Source organism: Anomalospiza imberbis, chromosome 12, assembly GCF_031753505.1.
Source record: "Anomalospiza imberbis isolate Cuckoo-Finch-1a 21T00152 chromosome 12, ASM3175350v1, whole genome shotgun sequence".
NCBI lineage: Eukaryota > Metazoa > Chordata > Aves > Passeriformes > Viduidae > Anomalospiza > Anomalospiza imberbis.
Genome location: NC_089692.1, coordinates 12,597,185 through 12,622,337, shown reverse-complemented (window position 1 = coordinate 12,622,337; position 25,153 = coordinate 12,597,185). Strand labels below are relative to the sequence as shown.

At 41.7% G+C, this 25,153-nt stretch overlaps 2 protein-coding genes across 6 annotated transcripts in view; one reads left to right on the top strand and one right to left on the bottom strand.

Annotated features, from left to right (window-relative positions):
• Nucleotides 1–25,153, bottom strand: part of TRADD (TNFRSF1A associated via death domain) — an 84,743-nt gene that overhangs the window by 17,754 nt on the left and 41,836 nt on the right. The gene's annotated exons all lie outside the window — the stretch shown is intronic.
• Nucleotides 1,458–25,153, top strand: part of PHAF1 (phagosome assembly factor 1) — a 36,322-nt gene continuing 12,626 nt past the window's right edge. For 3 of the 5 annotated variants that reach the window (XR_011003409.1, XR_011003408.1, XM_068202811.1), the window contains exons 1-9: nt 1,465–1,492; nt 1,858–1,984; nt 6,674–6,756; nt 10,398–10,481; nt 15,126–15,169; nt 15,467–15,546; nt 20,061–20,155; nt 22,633–22,730; nt 24,288–24,400. Coding sequence is in view for 1 of the 5 variants with exons in the window: in XM_068202811.1 (XP_068058912.1) it covers nt 1,921–1,984; nt 6,674–6,756; nt 10,398–10,481; nt 15,126–15,169; nt 15,467–15,546; nt 20,061–20,155; nt 22,633–22,730; nt 24,288–24,400 (661 nt within the window). In the remaining 4 variants the exon portion in view is untranslated. Of the gene's footprint in view, nt 1,493–1,857; nt 1,985–6,673; nt 6,757–10,397; nt 10,482–15,125; nt 15,170–15,466; nt 15,547–20,060; nt 20,156–22,632; nt 22,731–24,287; nt 24,401–25,153 lie in introns of all 5 variants that reach the window. The other 2 variants (XR_011003410.1, XR_011003411.1) reach the window with 2 other exon arrangements.

Here is a 25,153-nt window from a genome sequence, read left to right as displayed (position 1 = left end):
TGATTGAAAAAAAAAAAAAAAAGGCAAGCAAGGCATGAATAATAAATAGAGCAACATGCAGCTGACTTCAAGGGAAAACTAATTTCCCTGGGGCTTGCTCCACTCCATATACATTAAAATCTCACCTGCTTTGACAGCTCTGTGACCTGAAGAGAGATGCTGAGAAATGTGGTGTTCAGAGCAGAGCCTGGCCAAGGTCCTGCTCCCAAACATGGCTGGGGTTTCTTTTCAATGCTTTGATCCCCCTGCCAGCCATGGCTTGCTCTGCCCGCGGGAAGGAGCCGCAGCAGTGCCAACCTAGCTGAAATTATGTTTGACTTTTTTTTTTTTTTTTTTTTTTTTTTTTTTTTATATGCAGCCCTCAAATTTCTGTTGGGCTGCCTGAAGGGTGCGCTTTGCTGGTGTTTTCTGTCCTGCTGTGGGACAGTCCATGTGATGGGGCTGCCCTGCTGCAGACCTTGCTGGGGCAGGGTGGGCACAGGGATGGGGCGTGGGGTCAGGCTAGGACTGAGCATCAGATGCAGCAGAGGAGAGGGGACAGAAGGCGGGTATCACCCAAGGAGATGTTTTTCTCCCACCCTCAAATAAATATGGAATAAATGCATCTCCCCTCACTTTCTGCTCCCCCCACAGCCTCATCCTGCCAGCAGAAGGATTTACAGCGGCTTCCACACCCTCTGCACCCTCTTGAATTTCCATCACTTGTGCTGCTGGACTCCAGAAGAGCTGTCACTTTGTGTGAGCGTGGCACGGGTCCATATCCTTGGGTTTTCTCTTTTAGTTCTCTGCTCATTTGGGCAATGCTTGACCTGGTGCCTTTCATCTCGGATAAATTTCCACCATAACAACGGGGGCTGGTCTGATGTGGGCTGTCCCAGGTGGTGGCACATCCCGGCACGCTGGGACAGCGCGGTTTCCTCCCCAGCTCTGTGGATGTTTCTGGCACCTGGGGTCTTTGGGTGTAACCAAAGCAGGTTCCTGCGTGCTGAGCCCCATGCCAAGGGAAATGTGGGCTTTCCTGGGGTCAGCACTCTTGGGTGGCACTACCCTTGTTTGCTCAGACAACACTGCAAAGCCAATGACCTCGTTACTGCTTTCTTCCTTACTGAGTCACTCCCGAGCTCATTCCGGCAACTTTGCTCGTGCCACTGACTAATTTCTCCCGAACTCTTTTTTCCTCCACTCTGGCCTTTCAACTGGAAAAACGGGACGGCCGTGGGTAGTGGTTGGGGTCGGCTATTCCGTTTTGGATCCCGTTTTGGAGGTTATCGTGTGCGGTGTAGCTGCGGCTGCTGCCGCAGGTCTGAGCCCCGTCTGCCGATGAGGCCGTGGCGGGACTCGAACCCGGGTCTCCCCCTCCCCAGGCCGACGCCTTTTCCCCTCGCCCACTGCCGGGGGGCGGGGCGCACCCCCCGACCCCGCCCTCGCCCCGCCCCCGCGCGGGCGCGCCTGACGACAGCTGCAAAGCAGTTTTTCAGCAGCCGCAAGTGAGGTGAGTCGCGGCCCCGCGGCGCGGGGGGGGTCGGAGCCCCCCCGGCCCCTCAGGCCGGGCCGGGGCCGCCGGGACGAGCGGCGGGGCCGCGGCCGCTCCCCCGCCCCGCCGGGGCCGCGCCGCCCGCGCTCCGGGGCCGGGCGGGGCGGGGGGCGCGGGCGGCGGGGCCGCGGGGCGGGGAGGGGCGGCCGGCGGCCGCAGCGGCGGAGCCCGCGCCTCCCCCCTCGCAGCCCGGCGCGGTGAGCCAGCGCTGCCCCCGGGGGCCGGGGGCGGCGAGTCCCCTCAGGGGGCGGTGGCGGGGCCGGGCTCGGGCTGCGAGCTTCCCTCCCGCTTCCCTCCCGCTTCCCTCCCGCGTCCCTCCGCAGGGTCCGGCGCAGCGACCCGGTGACCCGCCGTGCCAGCCCGCGGCCTCCGCGCTACCTGAGCCAATGCTAGATCTGGAGGTGGTGCCCGAGCGCTCTCTGGGGAACGAGCAATGGGAGTTCACCTTAGGTAAGTGTGATCCTTCCCCCGGCCCGGCGCTGAGCGGGTCCCTCGGCATCCGGCGTCCGTGAGGACTCTCCCAGCGCTCTCGGGGAGTCGGGGAGAGAAAGGGAGCGAGAGCCAAAGCTCGCCTTCCGCTGTCGCTAAAAATACTAAAGTACGAGCTTTAAGGATTTCCTTGTCGTTCATAGTTTCACCTCTAGCTTTTGCGTGCCGACTTGTGCTTTGTTTATCTGATTGTGTGCTTTCATCTGCTCGTTTGCTTTCTTTTGTCTCGCCCTGTAAGACTAGTCATTCTTTTAAATAACCCCGAAAAGAGGAAGCATGAATGTGCTGATTGTCACCTGAATATGTGTCAGGTGATACTGGCAGCTGCAGCTGTGCGCTGATACTTACTGTAAGTGCTGTGCTTTTCTGTACAAACCCTTCATAAACATGAGTCGAGTTTCACAATTTCTTTGTGTCGCTGTTGGGTTGCGAAATAGTGGAGAAAGTAAACTTTGGAGATATTTTCTCAGGGTTGGATAACAAGTGTTTTTCCCCCCAATCACTTGTATTTTTTCATCGTGTTGAGTAGTCCTTCCCTACCAGTTATTGCTCTAACTACTGTGATGAGAAAGAACTTTCCCCAGCTGATGCGAATTTGGCTGGTGCCAAAGTGTCAGGCAGGACACTTAAATGAGCAGTTGAAACGAGATGATGTGGATTCTCCGGGTGACCTGTGTTTTCAAGCAGATATTGGTAGTTGTTAAAACTCTCAGAAGGTACTGTCGATGTCACTTTTCTGAGTGGCTGTGTGACATGTCAGTGTTGGTCTGTTTTATTTCTGTTTTCCATTGTTGCTGCGGCTCTGTGTGAAGTTCATGGTGATGGGAGTTCGGTGGATGTAAACTGTCTGTCACCCTCGGTGTCTGCCTGAACTGGAGTTACACTTGGGCTGCTGCTCTTGTCACCTGTGACACCAGGGGACAGACTGTTCCTAAGGACACTGTTACACACTTGCCCTGACCTAGGTTGGACCTAAGGAGTGCTGCTGTGCCTTGGGGTTATTTATATGAAACCCATCAAACACAAAGGGCTGTTTGTGCTGCTGTGACTCCAGTCAAGTACAACTTGATGGGGACAGGGCTCAATGGCTTTTGGAGGCTAATTATAGCACCTCAGGTCCACCCTGGAAATCTTGGTGAACTCCTTGTACCCTAAACGTTCTGTGCTCTCAGCTTTGTGTGACCTTCTGCCATCCTTTAGTGCCTGTGTTACCTGGGGAAAAGCAACCTCCAACTGCATACCCTGACTGTCTTCATAAATACAGAGTACCAGCTCCCCTCCATTCTCCATATCAAAACAAGCAAAGGAAAGAGAAAATGTTCTTCCTGTTCTCAAGGAAAGCCTGTTAAAGCAGTCTCATGGTTAAAGTTTTCCAGTGTCTCCGTGTATGTGCACGCACACACACATGCATAGATGTGAGAGGGAGGAAACTCAGCTGTATTTCTTGCAGTAAACATAGCCACCACGTGATGTGTCTCATATATAATTAGCATGACCTGCTGGTGCAGAGCAGGAGGCTGAGTAGGTATTAGGATACTTTGTCCTGCACCAGCGATGGTGTGTGGAGGCTGTCCCTGCTGACAGAGCTGTGGTAGTGGTAGTGCTGGTGTAAATGGGACTCTCACTGCCAGCGCTGTTCTACTCATTATTGTTTAGCTCTGCTCTCAGCAGAACTAATGGCAGTATTCCTGAACTGCTGCTGACTCTGGCTTCCAGTACTGTGCCCACAATGGAGATGACTGAGGGGAAATGCCAGGAAAATTTTGTACATGACTTTTTGGATTCTGTTTCTGGCTCCAGTGTTGACTCACTATGTGACTAGAGCATAAAAAATTTACCCAAGACTGAGTTAGATACCTGCGCCACTGCACCTCTTGGGCTGCATTCCTGCTGTTTTAAAGGAGAACAATTAAATACTTACTCTGTAGTGCCTACAGCTATATTATTCCTGTTTGAGATGTATAATTTCTAAGGCATACTGGCATTTCTCTTGGGCTTTATACTTTCTTTTTCCCACCAAATTTGATGTATCTTTATTTAATGCATTATGATTCATCATAGATTTTCTTGTATTTTTCTCTTAATTTTTATTCACTTCTCTGTCCCCATCCCTTCAGGCCACACAGTCTTAGCATAGGCTGATGCTTCAAGCCATGATGTTCCTGACCAGTGTATGTGAGAGAACTGTCTTGTGCTGCTTGTATCACCCCAGCATTTAGAAGAGGGAAAGGTCTGTGGCAGAGGAACCCTAGCACTGGTCTTTGTGGGCATTACTGCCATGGCTCAGTTTGGTTGGCTGTCTGATGTGCTGGAAACCATGTTTGCTTCCCCATTCCTCCTGACCGATGAGGAAGGGAAAAAGAATTCTTTGTTTTCCTCTTTGACTGCAAAGGCTGACGAATGTTGAAGAAAAAGGGGATGTTGTGTGTGAGAAGACTGGAGAAAATAACCCATTTTTTAATTCCTCCTTTGACTTTCTAGAAGCAAATGGAGGCAAAGGGAGGGTACTGGCTGTTCAACACATTTTGGGTCCTGTAAATTGTTCCTGGAGAACTTGGGTTGCTCACTGTAGCCCTGCTAAGCAGCTGCATGACCAAATCTGTTTGATTCTCAGTGACTGAAAACTGAACCAAGCCATTGCTTGCAGCCTGAGAAAGCTGTGAGTAAGAGAGTCACATGAGCCATCTGTTTGCACACTTAGCAGCCCAGCATTGCATCAGTTTACGTCGGACTCGGCGTTTCTGCACTTCTGGAGCCGGGTGCTTTTTGACTGAATCCTCACGGGCTGCTGGCACCATTGGCCTGTGGGTCCTGTCAGCTGTGCTGGCTGGGCTTCAGCCTGTGCCACTGGTTTATTTTTTAACTGAGCCCATGGTCTTAGCTCTGCAAGTCTTTTATGAATACTGACTTAGAACATGGGATTTGTACTCTTCAGTCAACCTTACTTTTTTTTCTGGATTCATACTTTTTGTTAGGTTGAGAAATGTGGAACTTTTCCAGCAGCATCTTTGATCTTAGCTTCTTGCTGCTATTCATGTTTCTATTCCATTTTGAAAATATTATCTAATACATAATAACTGTCAACTTCAAACTCTGCTGCCTAGACTACAAGGCAACTGCTGTTTCCTAGATAATAGGAAACAGTGCTGCTTTATTGTGTGGCTCTGCATTTTAATTTCATTACCGTTATTAAAATAATAACTCTCTTTTACTTAATATTATCTGCTGATATATAATTTCTAGCTGCAAACCAAATTGTCCCCAAGATTATGGGCTAAGGTGAAAACCAGTTTTGCAGACAGGTTTGTATATGGTATTTGGAAATCGAATCACTGTAGTTCTAATCTGTACATCTCTTTTACCAAAAGTTTATTTCCTCATTTCAGCAAAGCTGCAATATATGGGCATGACAATGAGAATTATGTTTTTGGGGTTTTTTTTCAGTGTTATGCCATTATTACTTTAAAGCAGTACCCATGGTGAGCTAGGTGTGTATGTTATAAATATATATATGGAAAGAGAGAGTTTTCTCACTTTGATACTGTGGATAATGTCTAAAAGGTGCTTTAAAACATGACATATTGTCTGAGTTTGATTGCTGTAGCAAGTAAATAAAAGTTTGGAATGTAATAAATGTAGGTTCTGAGGTAAATTATGCCTTATCAGGCCAACTTTCCAAACATTTAAAAACTAGAAATAGAAAAGGACAGGGCAAGGAATGGAAATAAAATGTCAGATAACTAATCTAAATTGAGTTGCAGCAATTAGTAGGAAAATAAAACTTCACAATTATGAGCTCATAACCTCACTTTATAAATGCCTGCTTTGAATCCAGGAATGTGATCACATTTCATTTGGAAAGGCAACAGAGGTTTTTAGTGTGATAAATGATGAGATGGTGTGATGCTGTTTTTTCTGCAGAATCACCTGTTCCATTCTGCTTTCAAAAATATGTAATTGTAAAGATACACACTAAGGAAAGAAAAAAAGCCCTTGAAACTGTAAGAGAGGCTGAGTGGCTCTAAGTGTATTGCCTCAATTGAACCAAATTTTTAGTATGTCTATCCTGTCTGTAAAGTGAGAAGATAAAGTTTCTTCCTTGACACAAGTAGAGCCATATCAGCAGCTCATGTGGCCTCTTAGGTTTGTGGAGAATGATTGCTCTGTGTTAGTATTTATATGTGTCTGGTATGAATACCCAGTGCTCCATCAAGGTTAATAAAGTGTGTAATAAAAGGTGTTTCAGGAGCCTATTGGATGTGTATAGGAGTGCCCTAGCCACCTTTAGTGGAGTTTGATACGGGCTATTTTATCAGTTATTGGACTGATGACACCAAAAAGCAGAAAATTTTGTGCACAGGCTGTGGCAAGCTCTTTGCTTTTTCTTCTTAAACTTTGCTGTTTAATTTTGTGTCTAGAGATACTTTTTTCCTACATGCCTAACAATTGGTAGATAAACAATGACTTTTCTGTTTCCAAACACCAGGTCTCTGCTGATACCATGAGTCAAGTCAGCTTGTTTGTTGACCACATACCTTTCTGTTGTAACTCAGTGTTTACTGATGGTGGTTTGGTTACCTTATGTGTAACCTTACTGTGAAAAATCTTTGTTGGTTTCTGCACTGAAGAAATACCTGTTTTTATTTCCAGGAATGCCGTTGGCTCAGGCTGTAGCAATTCTTCAGAAACACTGTCGCATTATCAAAAACGTCCAGGTTCTCTACAGCGAGCAGGTGAGCAGGGCATGGGCTGGCCAGGAAAGGCACATCTTGGTGAATGAAGACATGCTTTGTGCTCATGGACATATTGTGAGAGCTGTGGGGCTATTGGAAATTGAGCTACACCAAATTATTGCCACCACGTGAGGGATGCAGCTTTTACAAGTTTCTTGTCAGATGTAATGATCCTCAGCACAGCAGTACAGTGATTTAACAACTGTCAGTTTTGTATATGCAGTGGAGGAGTGCCATTGTTTTTCCTTTTAGAAATGAAATGTTATGTAATTAGCTGGACAATTTAATTCTAGTCTATTTACTTTATCATTGTGAAGTGTTGCTGAAGTTTAAAGAACTGAATCACTCATTACTTTCTGCTTATGTGTTTGGTCCAGTGGTGATAAGCCACTTCTGCACCTTTTCTCTGTGTCTGCAAATTTGTCTGCAGAAAGTAGGTACAGTGATTTAAGCCAGCTACAAATGTCTTAATCGTTCTTCATAATGAGCATTAAGTTCCTGCTATGTTTGACTTCCATCAGAAAGGGGACTAGAAGTAAAACCCTTCTGCTAGATCAAGCAAAATGTGTTACTCTGATGGAAGTGGAAGGGGACAAAGGAGTCTCAGATGTCTCAAAGGACTCTCCAGATGTTTTATGTGTGATGCCCTTTAATAAGATGATATTCATATGTTGCAAATTACAGCTCTGTGCATCAGAAAAAAAGCAGAGTCTATACAATGTTAGTTTGTATCAAAATAAGGATTCAGGCCTTGTGCATTTGCAGTGAGTACTGAATGGCTAAGAACAACCTTGACTCTGGTGTTCAGTGCTGGATACGTATTTCATGTTATTACATGAATTATCTTTTTTTTTTCACTTCATGTGGATTTATGGGTTTTCTGATGACTGATTTGCAAATCTGGCTCCTTGTGATTAATGCATGGGAGCATCTGTCTGGAAGTGAACACATTCCTTGTTTTTTGTATTCTTTGGAGGGTTTTGGTTTTTCTTACCACAATGCGTTTGAATTTTTTCTGGAGTTGTTTAGATAAAGGATGAGATTGCTGTTCCACTCAGATTGTAGAATCACAGAAGGATTAGTGGTTCAGTGCTAGTAAGCAGAGGAGTATCACTCTTTGGTTTTTTTTACACCTCTTGGAAAGTCACATTGTTCTTGCCTGTGTACACTAAACTTCTGTTCTGGCTGCAGAGGGCAGTGTTTTGGGTTTTTTTTCCCAAAATGTAATAAATGTAAAGATGTTTTAGCACCTGCATAGTCTAACAAAATAGTTCTTCCCATCTTTCTGGAATAGTTCTGATGATTATTTTTTTCCTGTACATTATTGCAATTCAGTGCCTGATATTTTTTTTTTTTCACACACTGCTCAGGGCCTGCATTTGACTGTCTGGCTCTGTCCTCACCCCTGTGCAGAGTGTCATGCATTTCATTAGCAGCTGAGCACAAAGAGCTCAGTTCTTAGAAGATTCAAAGACTTAAATTAAATTTGCCATGCACAACTTCTATCTAGAAAAACTGTACCTGAACAGCCTTCATGTTTTTCTTATTTGCCTTGTAAAAGAATGCCTTTGAGCACTGTGATCAAATGTTATTTAAAGCTGTTGCGTCTCTAAATTTGAATTTCTGATCCTGGAACTCCAGCAGTGAGTATTTCCTTTCAAAAATTTATATGGCAATTAAATGCAATTAGATCTGCCCATGGTGCTCTCTTTAACTTGACATAAATGGGATGCCCAAACTGTGCCAAAAAAGCTTGATGAATCCTTTTCTGTGAATAAAAGAATTTTAACTCATTTTTGGTCAGTTTAAGTGGGGTACTAATTGCCTTTGTTTTCCTGAGTTTTTTCCTCCGGATTGTGGTTGATGGGATTGTTCAGTGATAACAGTTTTTACTGCATCTTTGTGTAGATTAGCAGTATAACTGCAGATCTGTGGTGCTTCCTTCAGGAAGATCTCTCCTGTTGCTTCTTGGCATCATCTTTCATACTTGAGGTTCTGTTTTGTGTATTAAAAGTCATGTGAACTAAATTTATGCCCTTGAATCTTTCCATGTATTAGAAAACATGCCAGCATAGAACAGAAGCTATTTGCTGTGCTAATGATCAAGCTTTTCCTCAGATGTTTAGGGGTTTTTTTTTCCATCCACTCAAAAGTACTTGTAATGCTCTCATTAATTTTGGAATAACCTTGTGAAAACTATTTAGAAACCAATGCTTCAGTTCTACACAGAGCCATAAAAGTTTGTCAGCAAGAGTGAGGTGCCATCAGTTGATGGCATTGTGTGAAATGTTGTGAAAGTCTCATTTAGAACAGAGTTGACACAGCAGATCACTGGTGTTCAGGAAAGATGGGCTCAAACTGGACCAACTTCAGGAAAAGCTACCACAGTGATCCAGAGGAGCAGGAAACCTGTGTCAGAGGGGATGGAAAGCCCCATGGCTTGTTTTAACTTAGTGATGTGAAGTCTAGGACCTGATTACTTGGCTATATGGTTTGGGAAGGGGTGGGACATGCACATGGAAATGCTCAGGAAGTATCAAGGCTAGAAGACAGTGCTGATGTGAGAAAATTGAAGATGAGAATTGGGCTTTTGACAGTCAAACCCCAGAGCTCCTCTCAGTAGAGCAAAGTAAGATAGCATATGCTTAATTCCTGAAAAGGCTGTATGTGTGGCTGTCCACTTTAGAAGCCTTTATTGCCCCAGTTGTCCATCCCCATTCTGTCTTCTGCTAGGAAACTGCCTGGTGCAGTTCTAGGACAGGAATCTTGCTGCCTGCCTGCCATTGAACCTTTTTTCTCCTCTGACGAGACAGCTGTGGGGGAGAGAGCATTTTGAAGCAAATGTGCTTTAGATGGTACATGATCAAAAAGCTGAACTGGGGCCAAGTGACTGTGTCTGTGTGGATTGCACTGGTAGAGCAGAGAGCAGCTTTCCCAGTGGCCCAGCAGACTGAGAGGGTGTAGAGCCTATACAGACACCAGGAAAGCCAGTGGAATGTCTCCTATTGACTCCAGCAGACTGCAAATTAAGCCTTCAGTTGTTATGATTCACAGTAACTAAGGAAACCTAAATTCACAACATGAGAGTCTGAAGCCTTCCTTTTGAGGCCTAAAAAAGGCTGTGAGAGTTTGATTTTTGAAGTGGAAAGCCATCTCTTTGTCAAGCACATGCCTGGTTTTGATGTGAGACTTGGTATTTTTGTGCACCAAGAATGCAACAGAGGCTGACTCTTCATGATGTCTCTGATGCTAAACTGGGAATATTAATTTTCAAGGTGGGGTTTTGTTTGTTTTTCTTTTTTTTTTTTTTTTTTTTTTTTAGTGTGGTTGGGGATTATATTGTTTTGAGTTTTGGTTTTTTGTTTTTTCCTCCACTTACAGTAATGGACAAAGTACTCTTAGAAGTTTTTGCAGGACACAGTTATTATACAGGCACTTCTATTTCATTTCATAAGGAAACTGAAGGGTTTGAGAGGTTTGGCCAAATGTATTTTAGTTATGCTTATTAATTGAACAAGTGATTGTTTTCTGAGGTAGTTTTGTTTTTCCAAAGTAACCAATTTATACTTTTACACTGATGTATATATTGACAAAGAAGTCTTAAAATTAAAAGCCTAACAGCTTTTTTCTTTGTTTTACAGTCACCTCTTAGCCATGACCTCATCCTTAACCTGACTCAGGATGGAATCAAACTGCTGTTTGATGCTTTCAATCAGAGACTTAAGGTAATAAAACACCGCTCCTGCAAACAGACAATGCACACCAAAACCCTGGGATGTCTTGACACTTAACAGAGCATAAGTGGCTCCTGTAGACATTTGTCTTACATAGAGTGCTCTCCTGTGATTACGAGCTGCATTTCTTCAGTTTGGGATTTAAATCTTCATTTATGGAAGTGAGGCACCTTACCTGTGCTCTGGGGATGTACAAATGCCACAGGAGTGTGATGGTGCAGTGTGGTCTCACTCATCTTGTCTCGAGTGGCACAGAAAGTGCACAAGGCCCTTACTAAAGCTAAACCTTGGGTTTGAAATCAGATCATCATTATTGCAAACCAGACAGTGTTGTTTTTTGCCCAGGTTGTTCCTTTATCTGGGCTGCCATTTTATTTATGAAGTTAAACTTCCTCCTATTCATAGTTTGCATTTAAGCTAGCTTTGCAGAGTACTTGTGTGGCTGTGAGCGTGTGATTCCCCCCAGAAAACCACATCGAGGCCTCTGGTGAGCAGCTGGCTCCTGCACTGACTTCAGTTTGTTCTGGATGAGTTTTGATCGTTGCAATTGGTGTCTTCAGTTCTAGTTTTGTGCTTTTAGGTGACCAAGAGTTGATGTGCATCTCTCAAGGATGCTTAGTGTAGTTAAGATGCAAAATACAAGGCAGGCTGGTCACTGCCTTCTCATGCCATTTATCCTTGCAAAGTACCTGTAATGGAAGTGGTATTTTTTATCCATACAAAGTGGGCAACTGTGGGACTGTAGAGGTACGACTGCATGGGTAGAAAATTTTGAAAACCTCTTAACTGAAGCCTTTAAAATAGCTGTGTGTAACTCCTTAGTTATTCAGAGTGGTCCTTTCAGCCAGACCAGCTGTGCTGAACAGTTGTCACTGATTCTCACCTGGTAGGTGTAAATTTCTCTGTGACAGAAGTGTTTAGGTGTTGATTTGGTTAATTGGGTGAGAATGAGCTGCTCTAACTGCTGTGCTGCTTGACATGTGAAAGCAGAAGTGTGGAGTTAAGTGTGATACTAAAAAATTGAATGCTTACAGTTTAGCTAAGTCTGGAATATGGTGCTCACATCCATACTTGCAGGGTTTGGAACAGTGGTAGGTGGAGCCCTCTGCCCTTTACTCACATCTAAAATAAAACCAGCAGAAAAATACCACTCTCCAAAGTTCAGCCATTGCTTTATCCCAAAAATTAATGTAGGAGAGAAGCACGTGCTGTCAGCTGAAACTCAAGCTCTTTGTATATATATGAAGTGGTTGAATAGCAACCCAGATTAGTTGTTGAAAGTACTTATTTCTCTAAGAATAGCTGTAACACCACGGTATGCTTGTATTTTTCTAAAAAAATTTATATTATAAAAATACACATTTTGAAGAAAATTTTCAGTTCAAATTGAGCTCAGCTGAGGGACAACTGAGCACTTTTTCCCCACATTGCTGTTTGTAATTGCCTTATGGTAGTTTCTATTCATGAAGTCATTCTATAATAATGGTATTCTTGTTTTTAACAAGGTTTTGAATTTGCTTATTCAGAGTGTGTATGTGGATTCACAGTTTTTAAGAGCATATCTTGAAAATTCTTTGTCAGCTGTATGAAATCTTTTCTAACTGGATGTAATTCTGCAGGAGACTGAATTCAAAGTGGGCATTATCATTTCAAGTACATGGCTTGCTGACTGGCTTTTTTTGGGGAATGTTGCAATCCTGTAGTGTTTTTGAGGTGCTGTAAGTAATGTATATCATGTCTCTTCATCCCCAGTTTCTGAGGGTCTGATTTTGTTGCACCCAGTGGGTTAAGAACCAAGCAAGAGCTTTTCTTGCCTTTCTGGATTTCTTGCCTTTTTTTTTCATCCTTGCTTTTCTGTATTTAAAAACTAGTTTTAAAGAAAAAATAGAAACCCCGAACTCTTCTGGTATGTATTTCTAGGTTTGTTTCAAAAATAAAAATAATACAGGAGAAGCAATCTCTTCTGTTTTATTGTGGTTCAGTGGTCTAGTGTTACTTCTGTTTGTTTGAGCTATGAATAGTCAAGCTGTGTGAATGCATACAGTGCTATGAAAACTTATACTTGTAAAAGTGTTCAGAAAACTTTCTAGAAGAAATCCAATGGTATCAGTTCAGAAGTGAGCAACAGCACTTGTTAAAAGGCACAGTAGGTGTAAAGTAAGTAATGCCTGTTTTTTAGGATGGTGACTGTGTTTTCAGTGTTGCTCAGCAGCAGCAAAACTGGAAAAATCAGGAGGCCTTTATTCTTTGTGTGTTATTTTTTTTTTAAATGCACACTTGCTAATAAATTTGTCTGTGAAAGAGATTGAAATACAGGGTACTAAGATGGAATATCTTGGCAATTCCAAGGAAGCTGGTGCAGGAATAAAGTCAGCAATATTCCTAAGAAGTTTCCTCCCCTTTTTCAGGGAGAAGGGGGAAAGACTCACCTTCAGGAGATGTTGCTGATGTGAATTGGTAGATCCAGGACCAGGTCCTGAAAGCAATTTTAGCATTAGGGTCTCTCATGTCCTCCCTCTGAGGTGGAGGAAGAGTTGGCTTTCATAGCATTGGTCTGTTATTGCTGGTAATAGACATCTGAACATTTTTGTAAGTCTTGGTAGTGAGTTCCTCACACTCACAGTGAGTGTGAGGAAACATCTCCTTTTACTCATTTACAGCAACTGTCTTCTGACTTTGTAGTGAACCCATCACTGAGCAGTCCTTGGTCTTCTCAGTTTGTTCTTTGCACATAGAATCACACTGATCCTTTTGTCAGCGTGGCTGCTGTAATTTAGAAAATATTTTTTTCTCAAGTGCTCTGGTCTGTTCTTCATTATGACATTCATGACTTATGAGATCCTTTGACTACCATTAATTTTTGCTAAGTTTTACTCGTTTATTCCTCTGCTGTTGGTGAAAAGAAATGTTGACCTGAGTTGGTCTGTTTGAGTCTAGGGAAGAGGACTGTTGGCAAACTGGTGCCTGTTGGCTGCTGTCAGGGTGTTTCTCTTGGGGGAAACCACATTTGTGCCACTGCAGTTCTTTGTGCACTGCTCCTGGTGGTTCAGCTCATCCTTTAGTCTTGCACCATGCAGTTTTGGTAGAACTTCAGGAGGGTGCCCAGTGCACACAGCAGTGGCTGCAAAACGAGATCTGGGGTGGGGCTGGTTCTCTCTATTTTCAGAAAAAAATTTGTGGAGGGAAAAGATGTGCAAGAGCACTAAAAAAAAGTAAAATCAGTACTAGCTTTTCATAAAAGTAGCCTTTGTTTTTTAATAGACTTTAACAGTAAAGGAAATCTGGACATGTTAACTGAACTGCACTTGAATTAAAATACTAGATAACTAGGTTTTTCCAAGAAGCATAATTCCAAGTGTATTTTATTTAGAAGAAGAATGTTTGTTGTCTTGTTGATTCTGCCAAAATGTTAATTTGTTACTTGCTTTGTGCCCTACTTGTTGCTTATATTTTGAAATGCCATTAAATGTTGATTTGGTTTTTTTCCTAAATATAGATAGAGGTAGTGGTTTAAACATGGCAAGTTGTTTTATTTAGGGTTATTTGCTGGGCATCTCCCAAAACCAAGACTTCCTTCTCGGTGATATTTTTAGGTTTTAAAGCCACACTTGGTAGCAGGCTCTCTGGGAAATTCTGCTTTATTCTCTTGCTGAAGAGTGTGTTCTGCCAGAATGTGCCAATGATTTGTTGGAGGATTATACAAAACAAAAAAGGTGGTTTACCTTTGCCTTACGGCGGTTATGAGCTGTATGTGTTTTCTTTTCCTGCTGACACAGGAACACGTATGTAAGGTGGAAGAAGCTTGTGTTTTTCCATGGCTACTTGCCAGAAATCATCTGCTTAAAGCCCAGTGTAGCCTCAAAATCCAGTGGCAGTCATGAAAATCATATGACATCAGTCTCAGATGCGTGTTTGCAGTAATGTATTCAGAACAAAGGATCCGGATCTAATGTTTTCTGCAGAGAGGAAATCTCCTTGGAATATTCAGTAAGGTTTAAAGCATTTACTGAATATCAGAACTGGATATTACTGCTTGCCCTGATTCCTCATGGGCTGCTCTTCTGATTATCTTCTGTAATGCTTGGCGAGGTTGCAAGATGTCTTAAGTATAATTGAAATGGGATATTACTGCTAAGCCTTGCTGTGTTCATCTTTTACTTTAGAAGAGCTGGAAAGTTACAGCAGTGCAGTCAGTGTAAGGACTTTGTGCCCTGCACAGGCATTCTTCAGGGTAATAGGAGCAACCCAAGGAGAATGGCCCATTGACATTCATCAGAGGATTCACTAATTAGCTAATCCTTGCTGTTGCTTTCCTTTGAATTTGTTTGACTAAACTTTGTAGAAATCAAGATGCTGATATGTCAGTGATAGTATTTCTTCCTGTGGGCAGTACTGATATACATGGAATGTGGGGGTTCTCTCCTGAACCCAGAATTGTTCAGTCCTTATTTCAGATGTGCAGTTGTTGAGTCAGTTTTTGAAGCTTGATCTCTGACACTGTGGTTTATCTTGGCAGAGTTCTGTAAGAAGGGGAGCAAGCAGCACTAGCTAGTCTTGCCTTTTGACAAGGATTTACCTCTGTAATGATTTGCAAGTGTCTAAACTATGGCAATGTTTCTGTTTCCTGTGTTTCAGGTGATTGAAGTTTATGACTTGACTAAAGTGAAGTTAAAATATTGGTAAGTGGTTTAAGACCTCCCGTAATTTCCTTTTGGTTAGGGTGGCTGGTTTTACTCATTTTTTTTTTTAATCCTGAATTAATTTTTTTTTCAATTTCTCATTTTAAAAATCAAAAATAACTTTCATAAAGGAGTGTGTATAATCATCCTTTCTTGAACATGGCACTCAGTTAAATTACTGGTTTACTCTTCAGTCTTGGAGACTTCTTACAATTTAGATGTGGTATTGCCATTACTAAATGTTTGTAGCATCTGTTTGGTTTCCTTCAGGCAGATTAATTTTGTTTACTTTTTCAGTGGTGTCCATTTTAACTCTCAGGCAATTGCTCCAACCATAGAACAAATTGATCAGTCATTTGGAGCAACACATCCAGGAGGTAAGCCAAAAAATTTCTGAGAAGCACACCTAGCCTGACAGACTTCTTTCTAGGAAACCTTTCCAGTGTGTCTGCCTAGAGCAATGTGTAGGCAGTTCTGTTGTCATATGATCTTGAGCTGTGTTCCAGAATGGTCATATTCTTACAGCTGGGAAATCATATAAAGTGTATTGTCAGTTCACTTGTGACTCTTTTTAAAAGTGAAATGGTGAGGCAGAGAGTCACTGGCACAGAGTGGTGTATTCAGATGTCATTAATGATCTGTTTTGAACTGCCAGTACCAGAAAACCATGATCTTTGTTGTTGATGCTGTTGTTGTTACATGTCCTTGTGCATGGTCAGCTCTCAAGCATCCTTAGGGATTGTGTATACCATGAGCACAGACATTTGAGCTGCTCTCTGTGCAGAGTCAGCCAGGGCTGTTTGCTCAGTCTCCATGCTCTGTGAATGTGGTAATACCCTTTGTAGGCAGGAGCAAACATGAGCTGTGTGTAACTGGCTTACACCTCCCTGAGCCCCCTCCTCTACTGGGGGCACTGGGGAGGTGTGCAGTCACTCTACGTGCAGCAGGAGCAGAAGCAGGACAAGCTTGTTTAACCTGGCTGAACCCACTCTGACTCTTGCACAGCCACTTGGCTGTTCACCATCTCTGCAGCAGGAAGAAGACTATCTTTAAGCTCCTTGTTTATGTATGAAAATGAAGAGTGTATTTCAGGGGGTTGTTAGGCTATGAAAACAAGCTGGTGGAGAAACTTTTGAACTTTATAATTAAACTGCCCAGGAACTTTCAAGAAATGGAGCCACAAACTGGCACAACAAGGAAGAACTTTACCTCCATATAGTCAAGATACCATTTCCAGAGCCTCATTTTCTATTTTTAGCTTAAGCCAAGTCCATTTGCAGTAGTCAGGCTGATCCCAAACAGGCGAATGTTCTTTGTGATGGATGGTGATTGCATATCCAGCCTTTGTCTCTGCTCTCTGCAGACAATCTCTTGCACATTACAGAATGGGATTTATTAACTGGGGAGGGTCATGTGGGTAGAGCAGTATTATTGCATAAAAGCCTGCAGTAGTAGGTGAATATCAGTTTGAGATAAATGAAGCTTGGAACATTTCTAGCTGTAATACTCCAAGGACCAAAATTAATATTTCTAAACTTTGGTCCTGACATTAACAGTTCCTCTTAGACAGAAGCTCTGAAATCTATGGTTAGATCTATTGGAAATGATATGTACAAGAAACTGTAGAAATAAAGAAGTGTAAAAGTGGTTCCATATCCTGGGTGGCTTATCATTTTTATTTGTTCTGTGATGATGGTTTATTTGCAAACATGTAGAAGTGGAGCACTTCCAAAATTGTGGTGTTATGAACTGTAGAAGTACATATCTAGACATAAGCATCGCCTGTGGTAGTGATAGCATATTTTATTCCTGCATAAAATAATATACAAGCACTTAAAAACATAGTTTGGCACCACGTGTCCTTGTGCTGAATTTGCAGATCTTGTGCATCTGTCATATTCAATTAAGAAGACTTGCACACTTGCTTCATCTGGTGATAGTTTTTCATAACATCTTTTCATCTAGTGACATGTAAATAAGAAAATGTATTTATTAAAATGCTGGCCTCTTATTACCATTTCACTAGTGCATTTGCTTATTCAAGTTTCCTCATTGGAAAAATACTTCTGCCATTAACAGCCTACTTAGCAGAAGTAAATGCTCTGTATTAAGTTTCCTGTCACAAACAGTTTGAACTCTATTATGCAACACAAGTTTTTGATAACTCTTTTTTTTCTTTGTGTTTTCTGAAACAGAAAAGGTGAAGAAACAATGGTTTTCAGCGTGGGGGAGGGATGGTGATGGTGTTTTCATGTCCCACAAAAATTGGAGCTGGGGTGGGAGGAGAAACCTTCCTCTTAATGTGAGCAAAGCACCAAATGCTAGGTTACATGAACGAAAGGAACATAACCATCCCTTTACTTCTCTGTGCTAATGCTCCTCCAAACCCCCAATGCAAGCACTTCAAATGTGTTTTGTTTCTTATCTCTGTTAACTAACCTGCACTAGAATTTCACTCAAAATGTTGTTTTTCACTTATAACCAAGGTGGTTGCAGCAGAACTTTCCAGCAACAGGATACAGTGCTAGTTTCAAAATAAATTTCAAAAGGTTAGCAACAGTTTTGTGTTGAAACCGACCTTCACTGAGCATTTTTGGTTTTGCCAGATCAGTGGTTTTAAAAAACAAAAGTCATCAGAAAAATCAATCAGCTTCATTACTTTTTGGCTAATGTTAGTTTGAAACATTGCAGTACCTTTGTCATGGGGCTTATTGAAATACAACTGCTTTGGAGGTCAACAGCTTCATCAAAGCCAAGATTTTTATCCCACATTTCCATGATTCTCTGACCTGACCTCCTCCTGGGAAGGGCTTGCTTTTGCCAGTGGCTCTATTGAAACCACATCCTGTCCTGAGTCCTCACGGATGTGGCTTTGTGCCAAAGTGCCATTCAGCAAGGATCAGGGTTGTGGGGTTGAACTTGAGTCATAAGGTACAAGAAAAAGTCCTCCTTCCCACCTACCACAGTGGCCTTGCAAGGATGGAGGGGGTTGCTGCGTTCTTGCTCTCTAACTCTTGGACTTCACCTTTCCCCTAAGGTGCCAAAAAAGTCTTGTGCTTGATACCAGTGAGAACTGACTTTTGGCTCTGCCTCTGCTTTTACTAAAGCTGTGTCAATTTTGCAGCCTTACTGGTGTTGGTGGCTTTGTCCTGTCAGCTCTACAGAAATATTTCCCAGCTGGTCACACTCTGCTGCCTTCCTGGAAGGCAGACCTCCTCCCTTTCCCCCACCTAGAGTGCAGCAGCAAATAAGCAATCTTTTTGCTTCTATCAGCAATTTTGAATGGAATTAGCACAGTACATGTGTGATAAGAAAATTTTAAAATAATAATACAAAAAATACTTACCTATCTATGGTTTTATCTAGTTCTCATGAGAGAACTTCCCAAGAATAAAAAAATTCCTTGCCCTTTAAACCTAAGCATCAACAAACATTGCAGGGGATGGGAACTGATGCAATTTGTATAATCAGATATCACACTTGGCATGACTAGGGGAAAAATAGTTCTCCAGCTGGCTGTGGGCTTTGGAAAAGATGTATCATAATTTATCACATGAGAGAGATTTGTATAATTTTCCTGCCGATCAAAACATTTCCCTCTCTCCACACGTTTTCCTTTCAGTGACAAGCATGGAAAAGACTCTTAGCCAGCACATTCTGTAGAAAAGGCAAATGATAACTTTTTGAAAGTTTAATGCTTATTGCTCAACTATTATTTTTCTATCCTGAGTGGCCTCACATTGTCCAGATACCCTGTGATACGTCTTTCAAGTTGAACATTTAAAAGACGCTGTGGGAGAGAGAGAATAAAATATTTCTTTATATGCATTTTCTCTCTATGCTGTGTCATTTTAAATATAACATCCTAAGAAAAAAGGGAATACTGAGCCTTTGGTATTCCTTTGGTAAAGTGGAAGAAAGCAGCTTCTCTTGTTAGAGGGTTTCTTTATTGTTTTAAGCCTCTGGTGTTTTCAAGCTGTCAGCTCCTGTGTGTTACTAGAACACTCTGTTCCCCCAGCGGCTACTGGGCACAGGTTGAAATTTGTAAAATCAATCTCAAAACAGTTCCCAAGCTCTCAGTCTTCTGGGATTGTTTTTTAGTCTTTCCACAGTCTCAGAAAACAGTATGTCTTGTTAGAGTAAGCACTGGGACGACATTTATTGTTTTTGTAGTTGATGTTGTGCAATTGATTGCAATGAATCAGGACATCTCGTGATGTGGTGACAGCTGGAAGTCTGTGCCTGCTGTAATTTATTAGTACTCATTGTGGGAGCTGACTGGTTGGCTGCTGTTTCTGGTGATGCTATTTTTAATTATTGTAAATGGCCTAGGACCTGTGTGTCTGAAGCATTTCCTCCTGCGCCGTGTCAGTGTTACCCGGGAGTGCACGGAGCTGACTGGGGCATGGGAGCTCCTCTTGGGAGGAGAGGTGGATGTGCAGGTCGCAGGGTGAGCTCTCCTTTGAACTGGCCATGTGTGAAAGGGGGAATTCTCAGTGTTCTGTGCACTTCTCTCTCATAGACTTTCTGGTTAATACTCTACAATGTTTTACATAACAATGAACATAATTGTTTTGTACCAATCGTGGCCATTTAAACTACTTGAGAGATATTAAGGTATAATTGATTGTCATGTTGTATGATTGTATTGTTAGGGATAGGTTAGTGCCTGCAGGCTTGCAGAGGCAACTGTAATGAATCTATGGTTTCTCTTATTGCTGTATTTTTATTGCATGAAATTAAAAGCACAGCCGTTACAGTCCAGTGTAATTGTATTCCTCCTGCATTCTGAGATGTTCAAATTCATTGAGGTGATGAAGGTGCTGTTTATGAACTGGAGAATTCTTAGATTATTTTGGTAACTCTGTTTCTACTTTCTTTTCCCTTTTAGTGTATAACTCAGCTGAGCAACTCTTTCACCTCAATTTCAGAGGACTGTCGTTTTCTTTTCAGTTAGACTCCTGGACTGAAACTCCGAAGTACGAGGTCAGCAATCATTCTTAGTTAATGGATGGTCTTTTTGCCTCTATGATACTTGCAAAGTATCACCTACATTGTGTCTTGCTGTCTTTTGCAAGCAAAAGAAACCAGTAATTTGAAAGGAATTGAACTCCTCTGTGTTCTTATTAATGCTATGTAACCATCTCAAAGTTAAAAATTTACTTCCTGTTGACAAAAGGTGTGTGATTAGGGGTTTTGCTTGCATCATGAACTGGGACTAGCAATTCTGTTGGTGAAAGGAGTCTTCTAAAAATATGAGTGCTGTCTATGCAAATACATTAATATTAAGCAATCTACTGGGAGGCTGTTCTTTTATCAGATATTTTTTAATCTCATTGAAGTGATTATGCAACTAAAGTAGGATAGACTTCATAAACTACATTTTCATCTGAAGTGTCCTTCACTTCAGATGAGTGCCTTCATATGAGTGCTTCTAGCAAGCCAGATGAATGAGTTTTATTCATAATGCCTGTTTGCATATTCACCAATGTTTGGATGAGTTGCTGAATAATTAAATGCATTACTGCATTCTCTGAAATCTTTGGAAATTCCCGTCTAAAGTGGAAGCAAGATCAGGTCCTCTGTGGTTTCCTTCTGTACTCAGGAAAATGTATGTGTAACTTGTTTTGTGTGAAGATGGAAATGCTCTCAGTTGTGAGAGATAATCTGTGTTTACCAGTTAAAAAGCATTAAAATAAAGGAGCATATAAAGAGCCAAAACAAAGAAGAAATCAACCAGCATGATGACACATGTTCTTTTCACAGCTTAGTGCTTTAGTGGTTGTGGTTGACATGTCACAGGGCGTAACCAGGGGAAGTTATTGTTCAGCAGTAGTGAAGGTCAGTTGGGTTTCAGATTGGAAGGTGAATAGAAACCTAATAAGGCAAGCAAAAAAAATGCCCCAACAAAGAGTAGTTTCTTTTCATGCAGGACTTCCCAGGGCATTGATGAATGAAGTAGCCAAACTATAGAGGAAGTAAATTGTTTCACCAAAGATGTGAAAAGATCATAAAATATCTCAAGTTGGAAGGAACCTGTAGGGGCTTCATTGAGACCAACTCCCTGCTCCTTGCAGGACTACCTAAAAGATGTGAAAATCAAACTGTTAGAACTGTGGAGAAAGTAATTTTGCATTCTCTGTCTCATTCCGTTGCTCTAGTAAGGTTAGTAAGATGTTCTTTGCGAAGAGTGTAATGCCAAAGTCTCGCCAGGTACAGGTAGAAGTAGGATTGTTTTGAAAACAGAGTAGTATGAAACAGTCCACAGGGAAGACAAGTCTTTGTGGAAATTTTTAGAGAGGAGCATTAGAAAATTGCAGAGTGAAGTCAAATTTGAATCTGTCAAAATCTGTCAAGTTTAGGGAAGATCAAATAGGAATGGTAAACTATTTAGCAAAGCAATATAATCTTCTGCTTGTGGAAATGGAAAAACTATGAAGAAAACTTAGGAGTTTATTGTATAGCTGGAGCCAAGCTGCAGGTGAGGAGAACATAAAAACCTTTTCTCTCTTCAGTAATCTGAAGTCTGACTACTTTAAGAAGCAAAAGGTATTAATGTTCTAGACAAATTCGGGATGAGAATTGAAATCGGGACATTTGCTAAATAATGGAAGTTCCTTTCTTAATATCTACAGCAGTGGAAGTTACTGTTCTAGGTTAATTTTTTTCCTAAGAATTTTTTTGTGTGTGTGTGTTTACCTCATGTGATGCCCTGCTAAATTAGACCAGGTAGTAGTTTGCATATTGAGCATCTTGTCTTTGTTGACTGCTTGTGACAAAGATAGGGTTTTTTCTGTCTGGTGACAGCAAAGTATGTTACTGGTCTTGAATGTCCTGTCACATTCAGAATTGAAAGAAATTCCTTCTTCTAGTGCAGTAAGAGTCAGTCTGACTTCCTTAATGTGCTTTCTATTTGATGAGAGCACTCAAATCCCTGTCAAAACCGTATGTGTTGTAAGAGTGTGGTGGTAAGGAGAGCAGAAAATCTATTTAATGAACAAGTTTCTGTTCATCAGATAAGGCATCTTGGAAACCAGCAAAAATGTTAAAAGGCTGAAATTAATGCCATGAGAGACAAAAAAAGGAAGTTTTCCTTTAAGGCAGATGATTTTTTTAGACCTCAAATACAGTGTATCAGTACAAATACTTGGAAATTGCTAGCTGCCAGTGATCAAACCAAGGAAAAACAAATTCTCTGTACTCACAGAGGCTAATTGTCAGACTAATGCCATTTTTGATGAATAAACATGCTGAGTGTTTCACCCCAGCTCAGGAATCCAGGAGTGGTGGAATATAAAGAAACACCACTTAGAATGTTGGGTTTTCTGTTATTTTGCCCCCTTGTCTTTTGCTGGAGACTTGCTTGAATTGGTAAGCATATACAGCATCTCTAAAGCAATTTCTGACCTTAAGCTGAAATGTCTGCTGTGTTGTGTAACAAGAATGATTTTGTGTTTCCCCAGCCTAACTTTGCCCATGGTCTGGCCTCTCTGCAAATTCCGCATGGCGCGACTGTGAAACGCATGTACATCTACAATGGAAACAGTCTGCAGGATACCAAGTATGTACAGCTGCTCGTGCTCTTTCCATCATTGCTTTGCCATTGCTAAATATGTTTTTTAGTTCAGTTTGGGTCTTCTATTAATTTGGTAATGTGCAGAATGCCTTGAGGTGCCAACTTCAGTCAGATTTCTGTAGGTGTTGTCCTCAGACCTTACAATCAAATGTTGGTTTGATTTATGTTGCTGTAAAATGAGTTTGGTTCAGCTGTAGTAGGCAAGTTCAATTGACCTGAAAATTAATTAAAGTAGGGAACATTGTGAATTTAGTAACACATTTTAGGCTATTCTTCCTCAAGATTTTGTGCTGATGACCTTTTCCAAAGCAAATCAAACTTGATGTAGGCACTCTGTAAGGTTGTAGGATATTGATAATATGTATGTCATGGCAGGGCCCTATGAAGGGTCTCAAACTCTCCTGCTAAACAAAACTAATAAAATATGCCATATGCATAATCTGCCGTGTGTTCAATGTATTTGCAGATATGTGACTGAGCTTATTATCTTAAAGGCCAGGCTGGATGGGGCTTTAAGCAACCTGGCCTAGTGGAAGGAGTCTCTGCCCATGGCAGGGGGGCTGGAATTTCGGAATTCCAACCCAAATCATTCTAGGATTTTGAGATACCTAATCTTAGAAATTCCCAAGCTGATAAGATGGTATTTTTTGCAGAGACAGTTGAGTTTTAAGGCCGGGAGATGAACACATCCTTGGATTGCTGCTCAGAAGGGAGGGAGTCTGGTTTATGCAGACATTGTCTCCTAATTAGAAATAAGTGCTCTTGAGAAAAGTGCTGTTGTCTGTGCCCATCTGTGACATGGTGAGCTTTAGTGAAAGCACTGATTGTTGCATGGGGCTCTGTTGTGTGTGAGGGAGAGCTCAAAGCCCAACTTTTAGCTTGTCATGCACTCAGGAGGAACATAAGAACAGGAAATTTTAGGGAGCATATACAAACTGATACACAAAAAATATGACTTTCCATTAAAAATATCTCACACGGGACTGTTACTATTTTCTAAAATAATAGTGGTGTTGAATTAAACTGAGAACTTCCCCAGTAAAGCAGCACGGTTGCCTTTGGTGTACCTGCATAAACTGATTTCATGTTCTGGGCTATGAAGTACCTTTCCAAGAGCAGTGAGAGCGTCACAGAGAAAGCTCTTCTGCTGCATTTGGGTGATATGCCTAGTTCAAGGATTTAGTTAGCTCTGAAAACTCCACAACTTCATTTTCCCTGAGAGAAATCTGAGCTGACATTTCCTCTTTGGCGATATCCAAAGGGTAGGTACAGTTTCTATAATTCTTTAATTCCTGGAGTCTTTGAAACTTGCTGTTTTTTTCATTAATGGTGAAGATCTTGCATTTGATTGCTGTCTTGTTCCTCTTCCTTTTCTCCCACACTTTCTGATCCTTCTGTTTAATACAACTTAATCTTCAGTCTCAGTTACATGCAGCTTTGTCAAAAATAATATGCTCTGTTCCAGTGAACTGGTACTAGCTTGTTACAGGAAAATTTGAAGGTGAGGCAAATCCTCTGCACATTTTGTGTGCTTGGTTTCAGGGCTCCCTTGATGCCTCTCAGCTGTTTCCTTGGGAATGTGTATGCTGAGAACGTCGATGTCCTGCGAGATGGAACTGGACCCTCAGGTTTACGGCTTCGCCTACTCACTGCAGGTATTGGAGACACTCAGGACATTGCACTGGTTGTTCCCTTCAGGGAAAGAAGGGTAAACCTGTGTAAAAGAAGCACAGGTTATTTGTGCTGATTTAGTAAGTGATTTCAAAGTGTTCTATCTACCTTATTTTGAATTATTGGAAACAAAACCCAGTTAAATCCTTTTGAAGTTGAGCCTGCCCAATGCTGCCTTTTTCTAACCCTGGAGAAATTACCAAGAACTGGAGCCCTCACATGTTCCAAGTCCTTAGAATATATTTGCAGAAATGGAACTTGTCTCCAGATACACGTAGAAGAAAACAGATCACTGTTCTCAGTACATCACTAAAAAAACCCACGACAAAACAAGAAACCTTGTGTGCATTTTCTGACATTCCAGGGAACTGTATGGTGTTGATATTTTTGTGACTAAATCTGGAAGGCTTTTAAAAATGTTAGCAAGTAACTACATTAATGCTGCAGCATTAAAGTGCACTTCCAATTCAGTTCTGTTTTCATTATCTGTAGGAGACAGTGGTGAAAGTGAAGAGAGGCTGATGAGTCTCTCTTAATGTGCTTTCAGAAATGGGAGGGTGCTTAGAAATTAGGGCAAGTTATAACAGCTGCAAAGGAGTCTTGTTCAGTTACCATAACTTGACAATATTTTTAAGAAAAACGATTTTTAACAATTTTCATTAGGAGGCTCAGCTTTTCACCTGTCCTGATTGCTAGCTCTATGTATATTGAGGAAACATTTGGAATACATTCACAAT